At 46.1% G+C, this 14,275-nt stretch overlaps 1 protein-coding gene across 1 annotated transcript; it reads right to left on the reverse strand.

Moving 5' to 3' along the window:
- Positions 1-8,244: 8,244 nt before the first annotated feature.
- On the reverse strand, positions 8,245-9,808 carry MELLADRAFT_107157 (uncharacterized protein; the record flags this gene model as incomplete). Its single annotated transcript, XM_007410928.1, has 4 exons — positions 8,245-8,548; positions 8,938-8,993; positions 9,185-9,655; positions 9,707-9,808. 4 exons carry the CDS (start codon positions 9,806-9,808, stop codon positions 8,245-8,247), a joined length of 933 nt encoding a protein of 310 aa, XP_007410990.1.
- Positions 9,809-14,275: the final 4,467 nt, after the last annotated feature.

The raw sequence follows: 14,275 nt of genomic DNA on the forward strand, positions 1-14,275 counted from the left end.
AGAAGAAGAACCAACTTTATATCATTACACACTCATCATCACAACTTAATTGATTCTCACCAAGAATATTGAGTAGAGTGAGAGTTTGTACTTTGATTGTCATAGTTCCTTTCTTTCTTTGTTCAGGTTATTCTAAAACCTCAAGCTGAGCTGGTGGGATTAATAGCTAACGGAACAAGCTTGAAATTTACAAAGGGCACCTCATAAAGAGTCCAAATGTTATGGCTCTATCTGTACGGTCTTTGTGATGAGGGATCAAGGGTTCTAAGCAGCAACCAGGTCCTATAATGAGATTGTCGGATGAAGGAAAAAGGACTACAACTGGAGTAATGCGCTAGTACAACATAGTGTTAGATGTGTGACATGTATGTAAGAGTTTCACAGATTGGACTCGTAACATTATCCCCCCTTTAATGCCCAAGCTCCCTTTTGCAAGCTCTGCACTCTTTCCCCGGGCAGCATTAAAAAACCCTGTGGGAAAAAGCTTAGCCCTCTCACCTTCTTCTCCTATTTTTCTTCCTATCAGCGTTTGGAAATCGTGTCTTAAATTCTTTCAATAAGTCCTTACAGTTCCTCAGATTTGATTCTGGCTCCCAAGAGTCATGACTTGAATTAAATCCTGTCCAATTTACTAAGTACTCTTTCTTGTTTCTTCTTATTCGACAGTCCAATATTGCTGATACTTCCCACTCCTCTTCGCCTTCCATCTCGATTGGGGTTACTGGTTGTTGCTGTCTTTGTTGAATTGGGTCTGGTTTGTGTTTCCTGAGAAGTGAGACGTGAAACACATTATGTACACTCTTCATTGAAATTGGTAGATTCAACGCGTAAGTGGACTTAGAAACAGTTTTAATGATAGTGAAAGGACCTAGCCAGCGATGTCCTAATTTGGGGCTGGGTCTTGTTGTTCCTATGTTTCTCGAATTCAGCCATACCTTGTCCCCTACGTTCCACCTGGGTGTTTTTCGCACTTGTCTGTCAAATTTGTGTTTTATCGCCTCCTGTGATAATTCTAAACACACGGTTAGTTCCTTCTGAACATCGTCAATCAGCTTCAACCTTTCCTCTACTATCGGTATGCACTGTTCAGCTGACGGGACATGGTTGAACATGGGGTTAAAGCCATAATTAGCCTTGAAAGGCGAGACGCCAATTGATTCGTGATCTTTGTTGTTATAAGCAAATTCGGCCGTCGGCAATAACTCCTCCCAATTGTCTTGTCGGTAGTCTACAAAATGCCTTAGGTATGTTTCAATCACCTTATTGACAATCTCTGACTGACCGTCAGTTTGAGGGTGGAAAGCTGTAGAAGGGTGTAGGTTAATTCCCAATTTCTTATCTAGTTGCCTAGTGATTTTAGAGATGAAGATACTGCCCCGGTCAGAAACTATGCTCTTAGGCGTGCCGTGTAGTTTCCATACATGCCGAATCATCAAGTCGGCCAGCTCCTCAGCTGTCATCGTCTCTTTGCATGGGATGAAGTGGCTCATTTTGGTCAATCTGTCGACCACGGTGAGTATACTGTCGTATCCGTTTGAGATTGGTAGCTTAGTGATCAAATCGTAAGAGATATCAGTCCACGGGCCAGCTGGAACTGGTAGTGGTTTGAGTGTGCCGTAGGGCAGTTGTGTTGAAGTCTTGGTTCTTAAGCAGGAATCGCAATTATCCACATATTTATTAACATAAGCTTTTTGAGATGGCCATGAGAAGCATCGTCTGGTAAGACTAAGTGTTTTGTTGTGTCCTGGGTGTCCGGCTAGTAGCGTGTCGTGTCGGCTCCTCAAAATATGACACTTGATATCGTCATTGCTCGGCACTTCTATCTTACCATCCTTATATAAAATGCCATCCTTAACCTTGTATATATTGGTTAATTTCTTCATAGCGGATGACATTGGATCATTAATTAAATTCATAATATTCTTAATACGTTCATCTGATACATTTGCTTCTCGTATCTGCTGAATGATATCAGTGTCGGTGAGTACTTCTTGACATTGAGACGTTTCCTCCTCAACTCCTGATACACCTAAAACATCAATCTCAAACCACTTCTCTGCGTCGTCTAGATGGATCGTGTCATCGTCAAAAAACGCTTCAATGCTAGCCAGTGCGATAGGGAATGTGTCGGGCCCGATGTTCTCAGGCTTGATCAACTGTCCGAATGTCAGTCTCTCACCTTCTGGTGGTTGAAGATCTGGTCGTCGAGATAAGGCGTCCGGTTTTTGTGATTTGCGGCCCGGTCGAAACTTGATAATGAAGTCGAAGCAACCTAAAGTTTTGGCCCATCTTGCTTGTCGGCGTGTCAACTGCTTAGTGGTCATGAAGGTTTCGAGATTACGGTGTAGAACTCCTACGCTGTGTGGCGTAGGCTGAGCCGGAGAGGGGAAGAATCACCGCGCAGAAGAATAACCACGCGGATGAAACTATGATTGTCGTGGACTGCCCTCAACCTTTTAATAAAAGTTCAAAAATAAATAAAAAAAAACAAACAACACAGACGCAATTCTCTAACAATTTTATATCTTCACAAGTCTAACACGTAACACTTTTCTACTATTTCTAAAGGACCGCAAGATCTGGCTGAGTCCCACAAAACCCTACACCGCAGTACTCAAATGTTTAATGCAAGGTTAAGTGAATGTTGAATTGATGTAATTGTCTTTTACTACTTGTAATAATAAAATTTGAATGTAACAAACTCAACCAGATAATTTATAAAGAGAAAAAAAAATGAAACTAAGGAAATAAAAAAAAATCCTAAATCCAATTCTAAACTTTAGTGGAACTATACTAAAGAATAAAAAAAATTATAAGGAAAATCCCTGGGGCCTATAGGGGATTTGAACCAAGGATCTGGCTAGGTCTGTGTAAAGACCTTTCACGTAATGTGAAATATAGTAATAAAAAAATAAAAAAATATAACTAATCACCCTTTGACCCAGCTCAGCAAACACCACCAATTTCTTCTTTCGAAATACCAAGAAGATCACTATCACCAAACTGACACGAATAGGAAAACTAAGCGTTAAAAGACTCAATCGAACGAAGAACAAAACTTCAAACACTTTAACCAGGACTATTTATTAATTTAATTTGAATTCTTCAAAAGAACAGACACTCTTGATACTACAATAACACCTTTTAAAACGAAAACGAAAACTCAGAGACTTCTCTTTATTCTTTTTCTTCTCTCTCTAGATGAACCACAAAAAAAGACCCCCACCCCCTCGAACGAACGAACAGAACCCCCTTCCTTTTCTTCATTGCTTTGCCCATCTTTTACTCCGATCGGACTCGGTTCTGCTCAAATCACATCAAGATCCTTTTCAAATGCGATTTTCGATAGGGTTTCCTTTATTACGTGAGTCTCCTGTTCTTCTCGCTCATCCTTTTATTTCATCTACTAACTCTCTTCTGATCCTTTCCCTGTCTCAGCTCGATCACCTCACTTAGGTTCCAATCTTATTACACGCATCTCCTCCATCACCCCATCCCTTTATTTAGCACATCATCTCTCCCGCCCTCATTCTCATTCTCGACCAACCTCGATAACAACTTAACTTCAGCTTGTGTTTTCTTCTCACTCGTTCCTCATGGATCTTCTATGGTTGATCTTGATTTCGATTGTTTTAACCTTCAACTGTAAGTCCCTCTCTCTATTGATTCTCCTCCCCTGTTAAGCTTATACTGACCCTTATTCATTTAATGAGTTTAATTACTCCCTTGATCTTCTTCCCTAGGCACCAATCGATCTTCATCTCTCAGCATTTGAGTTCAATTTCGCTCTTGGCCTCTCATCATTTTCGATTTTAGGATCTTTAAGTAAGTAAAATTTCATTTTTATTTATCTTCTCATCTTTTTTAGCTTTACTGACTCTTGTTCATCTATTTTAGCTGTTTCTTGCCTCAATCGTTCTTTTTTAGGTACCCATCGACCGATCTCCACCTCACAGTTCCAAATTTCACTTAAACTTTCTCAACTTTCACATTCTCTTCTTTTCTCTTGTTTCTTAAGTTTGTTTGATTTAATTTAATTTTCTCTTTTTTTTTTTTTTTTTCTTATTGTCTTGAATTAAATTCGACTATATAAAATTCTAATTTCCTTTCAATTGATGTGATCTTTATAATATGTAAAGAAATTGATGTGTAAACTGAATAAATAAAAGTTTTTTATTGCTTCTTTATACTAATGCTCAGCCTGCTGAGCCTCGAGATCGTCGTGATAGTGAGCCAAAGTTTGATAACCGTGAAATTGCATAAGCTTCCCTTCAGAGCTTCAGCTATAAAGAATGCTGAGCTCGAAATTCATTCTGTTCACCACAACGGTGATCGGTATACACTATGACTTCCAGTCGGTTTGGGTTGCCTTCTAGATAGTGGCGCCATTCCTTGAAGGAAGCCACAATAGCCAAGAGTTCTTTATCAAAAATTTCATAATTCCTCTCTGCCTGAACTAATGATCTTGACAAGTAGGCCACTGGGTGTATGTTGCCATCGTCTTCTGACCGTTGTGAAAGGATTGCTCCTAGCGCGAAGTCGGAGCAATCACATTCCAGTATGAAAGGGCGGTACGGGTCGGCAATCTTAAGTATAGGTGCTGACGTGAAGGCTGTCTTGAGATTCTCGAAGGCCGTGTCACAAGCGTCGTTCCATTTGTAGGGGGTGTTAAGCTTTGTCAAGTCATGAAGGGGCCGTGTAGTTTTGGAAAATTGGTTGATGAACCGCCTATAGAAGTTGGCAAATCCGATGAAACGTTGGAGCTCGTTTGCGTTCTTTGGTGCAGGCCAATCCTTCACCGCTCGGACTTTCGCTGGGTCCATTTTGACTTTATTCTTGGATATGATAAGTCCGAGGTATTCAACTTCAGGCTTCGAGAATTCACACTTCTCGGGCTTGAGCCAAAGATGGTGTTTGTCAAGTATGTCCAATACTTCATTGACAATGTCTTTATGGCGGATTCCCTTCTTGGTGTATATCATGGTGTCGTCTAGGTATGCGGCGGTATCTTTTCCTATGCGGCCAACCATGATATCCTGGATGAAAAATTGAAAATAACCGGGAGCACCCGTAGGGCCAAAAGGCATGGTCAATGGGGCAAACTGGCATTGTTTACAAATAAATGCCAGTACATCCTCAGATTCTTCATCTACACGTAGATTTCCATAGGCATTACGAAGATCAGGTTTAGTAAACTCTTCCGCGTCTAATAAGCTATTGACCAGATCCATGGTCAACGGCAGCGGGTATTTGTTTTTGATAGTCAGAGAATTCAGCTTTCGGTAGTCAAAGCATGGTCGAAGATTACCGTCCTTTTTTCCGGTAAAAAGGACCGGGGCTGCCCATGGCGATGTTGTCCTGCGTATAGTTCCATTGGCGAGTCCGGTTTCAATCATTTCGTTGAGGACTGCGTTTTCCGCTGGTGACAGTGGGATGATTCTGCTAGCCTGAGGTCGTGCTCCAGGGACCAAATCAACGCGAAAGTCGTATTTGCGTCGGGGCGGAAGGCTTTGGGCTTTTGATTTCTGAAATAAGTGTAGGTGCCGGTGGTAGCACGATGGGACCATCTCTTCAACCGTCTTAGTAGGTAATTTGGCCTTTTCGTCTGCTGCAATCCTTGCCGAAGTTGACCACAAAGTTTTGGCCGCGGCAATCGTACTGTTCCTGTTTTGGGGATGTGAAAACTGGCCAGCTGTTTCGACTACTACTGATCTTGTATCAGGATCGTACTCACATCGCGGGGGCTGATGCTTATCAATTACAATAGCGGCCCCCTCGTCACGTTTCCTATCTTGCCCATGTTCATCCGCGTCAGGGTTGTCACGGGCTGTGGTCGGATTGGACGACGCTGTTACCACAGCTGCATAAGACCTTAACGGTGTCGTAGTACTGTTGCTGTTTGTACTCAGTCTTGTGTCGTGGTGTGTCTCGTTGTTCGTAGTCTGAGATATCAGAGGAGATATTGGCTTGCCAGCTGCTTCAACATGTAATGGATAAAAAACCGTTTTGGACTCACACTGCGGGGATGCTACCGTATCAGGAATGATACACATCCCCTTGCCACTTTGCCTAGCGTCCCTCGTGGGCTCAAATTCATGACCGGTCAAGGGTTTTTTCGGAATGGGCAAAACTGTAAAAACAGTTGCAGGGTGGCCGTCAATCTTTGTATCCGCGTCTGGTGTCTCAGTTTGCAATTCAGTTGATGTAGGTCTTGATGATAAAATCATATGGATCTGTGATTTTGCAGGGATAGGAAGCTCGCCAGCTGTTTCGACGTCAAGGTGAGGAAAAATTGTATCGCACTCGCATTGCGGGGGCTGATGCTTATTAATTCTAATAGCGGCCCCCTCGTCACTGGTCTTAGCTTGCCCATTGGCTCCCTCCTCAAGGTCGTCACGGGCTTTGGTCAGATAGGACGACACTGCGGAAGCAGTTGCAATGCAATGGTTGCCGAGTTCGATGTACCCGGCCTCCCAGTTGATCAAGTGGTGGTGCTTCTTGATCCAAGGTATGCCAAGGATCCCGTCGTACATGTCTTTGATGCGAGTTATGATGAAGTGGGTGGGGTCCGTATCGCAGTCGATGAATAGGTCGATTTCGTATGAGGCTTGACTTGTCGAACCGTCGAATCCGGTGACAACTCGTGTTGCGCTCACAGCGTGGTCAATAAGACTATTGCGGCGGGCAAAACTCTCACTTAACACATCATGTGTGGCACCGGAGTCGACAAGAAAGTAGGCAGGAAGTGTGTGGTAGGATGTGGCGCGGGGTTGGTGGGACAATGAGAGTGAACTTTGTAAAAAAATACGTGGATCAACTTCATTGCAAGAGTTCAATTTACTAGCACCTAGTTTAATATCATTCATAACCCCATGTTTGCTCAGGTTAGGCACATCAATCAAGCCTGAGCACCGCCATTTTTTGAAGAATTGGCTTTGCTACCTCCATTAACACTATCATTTCTCTCTCCTCCTCTGGTCTTCATAGCTGCTAATTCCATCTCCAACTCTGCTACACGGGCTCTGAAACCTCCACGGTTATCTCTACTCTTCCCTTTATCATTTCGTCTCCCAGGGCATTCATTTGCTCTATGACCTTGTTCATTACACCTGAAGCAAAGACCAGATCTCATACGTCGCGCTTTCTCCTCATCCAAGAGTCTGACGAATCCCGATGATATGTCCATCGCGTTGGGGTCATGTGTAGGTACGTGAAAAGTGGTAGAGGTGTCAATGGCGCCATGGAGTTTCGTGTCGATCTTTATGGCCAAGTTTGCAATCTCTTCGATGCTTTGAAATTCTTCTTGGTGCATCACCATCGCCACACGGATTTCCCTCTTAAGACCTTGCTCATACTGGCTTATCAAGGTGGGAATCTCCCAACCAGTCGATGTAGCATGCATGTTGAACTCGTGCGTATAGGCCGCTACCGTGGTTTTTTGAGACAAGTTACGTAGTACTTTTTCAGCCTTGGCCTTTTTCTCTGTGTCGAAGTACATGGCTTTAAAATTGGTCACGAAACGCTCAAAGGTGACGAGATGAGACTTAGAATCGTCCAGGAGTTCGTGCATTAGCGGCTGAGCCCAACTACTAGCAGCTCCGGTTAAGTAAGACATAGCAAAAACGACTTTTCGATTGTCGTTTTCGAACAGGTATGGGTGGGCCAGCATGTACAACTGTACTTGACTAGCAAAGATCTCGGCCGGGGCGCCACGAGTCCCGTTAAACTTATCGGGAGCCGCCACTTTTGGCCCTTTAGGCGTGGGTGTCAATGCAGGTGTCGCATCCATAGGTTGGTTGCTAGGAGCTGGGGTAGGAGCGGTTCGACTAGCTTCAATCGCGGCTAGTCTAGCCTCCGAATTCCGAGCTCGATTCTCTGCCTCGGTACGAAGGGCTCTCTCTTGGTTGAGTGACGCGGACAATTCATTGATCTGCCTTTGTATGTCTTCCATATCTGCAACGATGAGAGTGGCGTCGACAAACTGTGTTGGTGTATCGATGTCGGAGTCTTCGTCGTCTATTGACGGGGATCGGTATGTGGGATTTGTAGTGGCGGTAATTAAGAGGTTTGATGTGGGAGAGGTTCGAATGTTTTATTTATAATCTTATTAATGAACTAGGGATTAGGCGCCCAGCCGCCGCATTGACCAGTGCATTGCTATTGCATAGACCATTTACTGCCCGTGTTCCAACCCGTACCTGACATTTGTACCGTCACCGGGTCCTCATTGCATCAACTAATACTTCACCCATGTGACATTCGTGTTGTGACAACCATCCGGGATCGTGATGATCTCGAATCCATGAACTCCACTGCCAAACACCACGTCACCAATTGCCACCGGATGATCTGTACAGCAGATAAAACACCAAAGTAAGTCGTCCCGCCATCCAACATCACCATCATTGACATGGTTTCACTCACAGGATGGACAATTCGAGAGACACTTCCAACATTGAGGATTCGTTCTCCATCAATGACACTCGCAACGGTGACAGTTCGTGTGCAGGAGAGGCTCACCACGGGAATGTGAGCCATTCCAAATATTCTGTTACACATATATTGACACATCGAATGACAGCACAAACCACCCACGAACACCCTCTCCGATTCGTTACCAGACGTCGCCACTCAACCGGCACTCAACTCATCTCCTGACCCTCGCGACAACGCCGACAATAGCAGTGCTAGTTCTGGCGCCACCATCAGCGCATTGTCTATCCCTCAGCAGTCCCCCCACGAGAAACATGTCACAGTCGCCGACACTGTCATTTCAGTGGAACACCAGAAAAGGGGACAACCCCACGCTCATGTAGTTTTTAACTGATTGTATATAGCCATCTTATTGCATTAATACTACAAATGTTAAGCTTCCTCACGCCGTTGACAAGCAGTGTAATGATATTGAATTTTCCCGCCATGATAACCCCCCCACACGCAATGCGGACTATTGCTCTCAGCCCAAGACCGGGTGGTTGTTTGTACCGCTGTGCCTTGAAACCAACAAAGTGTCCGTGATCTATAATAGCGTCAGTTTACGAGAACGACTTAGCCACGTAGGGTACATTAACTCACGGCAATCAACCATTTGGTCAGGTCACGCTCGTCGTTCTTCAGGTATCCCTCCAATGAAACGATATTACCCAATCCCAATACCTCGAAGCCAGTCTCTCCAACGACTGACCTGTCCGCCACGTACACTGTCTCGAATTCCACGAATTCCAGCTCCTGCGCAGACACAAACCGTCAGTGCTGAAGAACTCTGATGCAGAGGATTACCTACCAGTGGGTCCCATTCCCGGTGCATAACCGTGATCATAAGTTCCATTTCGTCTGTTAGGATATTGCACCGCAATTTCCTATGCACGACCTGCCCGCGACCGTGCACTGAAATTACATTCTCCACTGTTGCAGGTATCCACGAAGAATGACACAACTGCACCACCGACTTGATCCTCGGAAGTAATACGACATCCTTGGGACTGGTGCCTGGTAGCATCTCACCGTCCAAATGGCAAAACGCCCCATGCTCCAAAGCCGTTATTGATTTCGGCCAACCTATTAACACATTCACCAGCCAATGACGCCCTAATCCCGTCGCCACTGTGGAGTGATAAAAGTTACGTATTGGATTTGCATTGGTATGCTCAACCAACTACGACCAATTGTTAGTATTATTCGGTGCTAATGTAGGCAATGAACCTACCATTGATCCTATCTTGAACAGGCCGCTATAATGTAATGGTAATCTAGTGTAACATTGCATCGTAGTTTCTGTGTCGCTTTGGGTGGTGTTTAGCTTCAGCATTGTTGTTGTAAATCTGCGCTCTCTCTCATTCAACGATGCCTCAACCAGGATTATATAGTCTCTTTTTAGGCATGGGAAACAGCCATTCATCGCACATGGAACCAGCACCAGACTATTTTGCAATGCACCCGCCAGACTCTATGGCCGGTTCAGCCCTGGCTTAATAATATGGCCACATGAGGACCGACGTACCTACCAACCAGGCAAGGCCATCACGATTTATAGGAGAGTGCTCTCGCCCACTGACGCGGCCGGTCTTGTTAGTGCCATCAACATAATGAATTACAACGTTCATAAACACTAGCTACAATAACAGCAGACAAACTACTCGGCAATGAAACTTTTGTGTACGATGTTAGGAGTCGCAGGCAGGTTTTCTGCCACTGCTATGCACACCTTCAATTTCGTCGCGTCAGTGCAACGGGACAGTGCAACATATAACTGACCATGCGAAAAGATCGGTTCCGGTAATAGAACCAAGACATTTTCCAAACTCTGCCCTTGAGCCTTATTTATCGTTATGCAGAAGGACAGAGTGACAGGGAATTGGTATCGATAGAACGGCACAGGGAAATTCTCGTCACCTTCATGTCGTAGCTTGACTCTTGGAAGCATCAGCATTTCGCCTGTGTGCGCTCCTGAACTAATTCTACACCGCAGTACGCCTATCCCGCACTTCGTGACTATCAGGCGGGTGCCATTGCATAAACCGCTGGCGAGATTGAGATTACGCAATAGCATTATCGGTGTTCCCACCTTCAGATTCACCTCGTGTGCCGGAAAAGAAGGCAGGTCATGAGCATTCAAGATTTCTGCAGTGACTTGCTCTCCGTATGTGTCGTCCACTTCGTCAATCAAAACGTACTGAAACTCGTCGCCTGCTGATCGGTCCAGTATCGCTTGATTGACCTCCCGCACAGTCCTATTCAGTGGTGTCAATACACACCGTTCTGAGTAATACTTGGCCAAATTCAGCCAGTTCTCCGCCGTGACCAACGCTGGGCCGGCTTCGAAGTGCTCCATGATAACACCCAGCTTGAACCTCGTAGCGACAGGAACAGTGGCCACATTGCATCTTTCTATGTCAACATATTTTTGGTCTTCCGTCTGCAACTCCCCATTCCCGAGCTGTAATAACCATCGGCCATACTCTATGTTCGCCTGTCGTACGACGTCAATCTGTCCATCTATATACCAAAGGCGCATGTTAGTCACCAGGTGGAATTTCTCGATGCTATTCCAAAGCGTCGAGCGCTTCAGCGATGCACTAGCCTGTTGCTCCATGTTCGAATGCCGCACGATAGGGAGCGTCTGACGGAAATCGCCGGCGAATAATACTAAAATGCCACCGAAAGGTTCGGTATTCCCTCTCAGGTCCCGCAAACTTCGATCCACGCAGTGAATAACCAATTTATTCTGCATAGCAATTTCATCCCACACGATGAACTGCAGCTCTTCTAGACTTCGCGCGAGTTGTCCTCCACGCACAAAGTTGCAACTGGATGTACTCTCAGTCTTTAACGGGACTTTGAACGCCGAATGAGCCGTTTGGCCGCCCAACAATAGGATTGCCGCTGTGCCGGACGACGCAACGGCTAATGCTTTGTCGCCCGCCGCGCTTGCGTAGTGCAAGCATAAGTTCAAAGTGAAAGTTTTGCCGGTGCCGCCAGGACCGTCGAGATAGAGCATACCTCCCTGACCGTCCACAAGGTAAGCTTTGACAGCCCCGAACAAACGCCGTTGCTCAGTGTTAAGCTCTCTCTCGGCATTGATGACGTATTGCTGACTGGTCTCCCTCGTGTGCACGCTTGGGCTACCAACAAATTTTGGGCCCAACGGTCGCAAAGCCTCCATGTCTGGCGTTGGCAACCCACAGTCCTCGAGAGTGATGTCCATTTCTTGTAGACAAACTGAAAGTCGGTATAGTCCTAGATTTTCTGCCATGGACTGATCGATTTGTAAATCCTGATGTTCCCGCAAAATGGCATGTCGGCAGTCGTCGGATAGGTCGACCTTATGGGCAATCCACAGTGCCATCGGGTCCGCAGGTGGTGAATGCTTCAACATGAGTGCGAAGAAAGCTCGTAGTTGTGCGCCCGTCTGCCATCCTGCAGCCTCGACCATCAAGGCTTTATAGTGTTCATCGTTGACAAGTAAACCAAGCCGGTGCGCAGCCTCTCGGTAGGTGCTGCATATTACACCATTGACCGTGCGAATTTCCACGAAGCCATGCGGTCCTTTAATATTTGACAATAGGAGCCGGAGGTAAAACCTTTCACCGTGCGCCAGGGAGGCGAAATAGACCCTGCCAATGGCTCCAGTCTCTCGTGAGCGATTGTCCCAGTGGTGAGTTGTCTTCTGCCAGGTGAAATGTTTCGGCATCTCCAGGTAATATAATGACCTTACCGCAATCTTGCCTTCTTCTTTTACATGATTCCACTTGGCCATGTCGAAGAATTCGGTTAGAGTTGTCCTGGCCGCACGACCTGAATCCATGTCCTGGGCGAGCTCCAACTCGTCGTCAAAGTACACTTCTTGAGCGCCTGGCAAGTGAAGGGCGAGCCTCGTGACCGCAGGAAAGTTGCCCACGATGGGCTGTGCAAACAATCTCCCGCACGCTACAAGCGTTCTTTGTGTTAGTAATTTTCCAATGGCCACACCGAAAAACAATACCTCACCTTCTGGAGCGCTTATGTATCGGCCATCTAACATTTGTAGCACTTCGTCTTTAGAAGTGAAAGTCATTGTTGACCAAGTTTGGCCCTTCAATATGTATTTATATAAATACTTGATAGCCCGGACGCTCGCTGGTATCTCGACATTGATGTGACATTCATGTCGCAAAAGTAGATAAGGGCTGTACGGGACAACGTCTCGAGTTGTGACGGTACGGCCCTTGCAAATGCCTGTTCTTGCTGTAGTTGGACGGCGGTACAGTGGATAGCCAGCTTCCGGTATGGTGGTGAATTCCTGATGAGGTCGCGGGTAATCCAGTTTACAGCGGTCCAGTCGCCAACATGATCTTGACGCAGAACATGGTCCGTGAATCATAAATCTCGTCACAAAGCTGTGAAGTTTCGGGTGAGTCTTGGGATCGGGCATGTCAGCTGACACTTGCAAGTCGATGTCATCGACCGTTCGGGGAGTCTCTCTCTTTGCCATAATCAGCACAAGGTGAATGTGGGGCAGGCTTCGTTTCTGATGTTCAATCGCAAAGGTCCATGACACACAGTGGCCGAGGCGCTGTCGCTTTGTGACATCATCAATCAGTGCTGCAGCTTTGAGGTGAAACACTCGAGTCACGAGGTCTGGCCGATCCTGCGGTGTCTCGCCATATTCTAGGTTGTCCTGAATCTCTGGCCAATCCGAATTGGTCGTCATTGTTATGAAATAGCCTGGCATGCCGAATTCATTGACTAACGCCATCGAGTCGTGATACTGCTCAGCCATATACCGAGGTGAGCCGGTGTGTGTCGATGGGAGTATCACAGTCCTGCTAGGGGCGAGGTCGTGCCGGCCCATTGCTTCCAAGACGCCGTGGTAAATCGCGGCCCGAAGGGTCTTCTGATTGTTGCGTATGAACTCGAGTCGCCAGTGCTCGACACAAATGTACAAATCGACGCATAGCTCCTGAAAGAGACGGCGGCCGTGCAGCACGGGCGAAAACGTTTTGAGGCGAGGAAACAGCATCCACGCGAACCAGGCCATCTGACTGATTTTTCCTGAATTGCAAGTCATGTCAGCGATGTTATTAGTGCAAAGATTACCCGTCACTCACTGTCAGTGAAAGGCATTCGGTAATTCCCGTCGTAGCCCTGCTGTCCACGCGGGAAAAATACTACGTAACGTAGGGCCAAATAAGAGGTATTGAGGTCTGAAATTGACTCGAATGACCTCATCTTGGTGTATAAGAGGACATCTTGTGAATTCTCGGTGATGCATCCGTCCCCTTCTACGATCATTGCCACTTCGTCCGTTGTTGGTAAGTTATAAATTCTCTGATCCCGGTTGTCCAGAAGCATAGTCATGAGATTGACAGCGACATTGGGATTGGTCGCGAGTACTTCCCCTGCTTGTTGGAACCTTCTAGCAAACGGGTTGATGTCATACATGAAAGTTTGAAAGCGTTGCAGGATGTCGAGATTGAGGTTTTTCCCAGAAACTTTTCGGCGTAGGATTGCTTCTTCCTCGTCACCACCCCCTATCACATAGATCTGACAGTAACCAGGGTCGACCCCATCACTGGCCCGGAGTGAACTAATGTCGTGCGTCAAGTGTCCATTGACTCGAAATATATTGACCCCCATTGGACCCATCACAGATCGATCGACCTTGCCCCCTAAAGAAGTAAACGATAGGGCATTGTTGTAAGATCGGATATTTTGCTGGAATTCAACCGAGTCTGGTCATTCCGGGCATCAGCGTATGGTTAGGATTGCCGCCGTTTCCCGGAGACATACCTGGGTC

The sequence above is a fragment of the Melampsora larici-populina genome, assembly GCF_000204055.1.
Source record: "Melampsora larici-populina 98AG31 unplaced genomic scaffold MELLAscaffold_22, whole genome shotgun sequence".
NCBI classification, from domain to species: domain Eukaryota; kingdom Fungi; phylum Basidiomycota; class Pucciniomycetes; order Pucciniales; family Melampsoraceae; genus Melampsora; species Melampsora laricis-populina.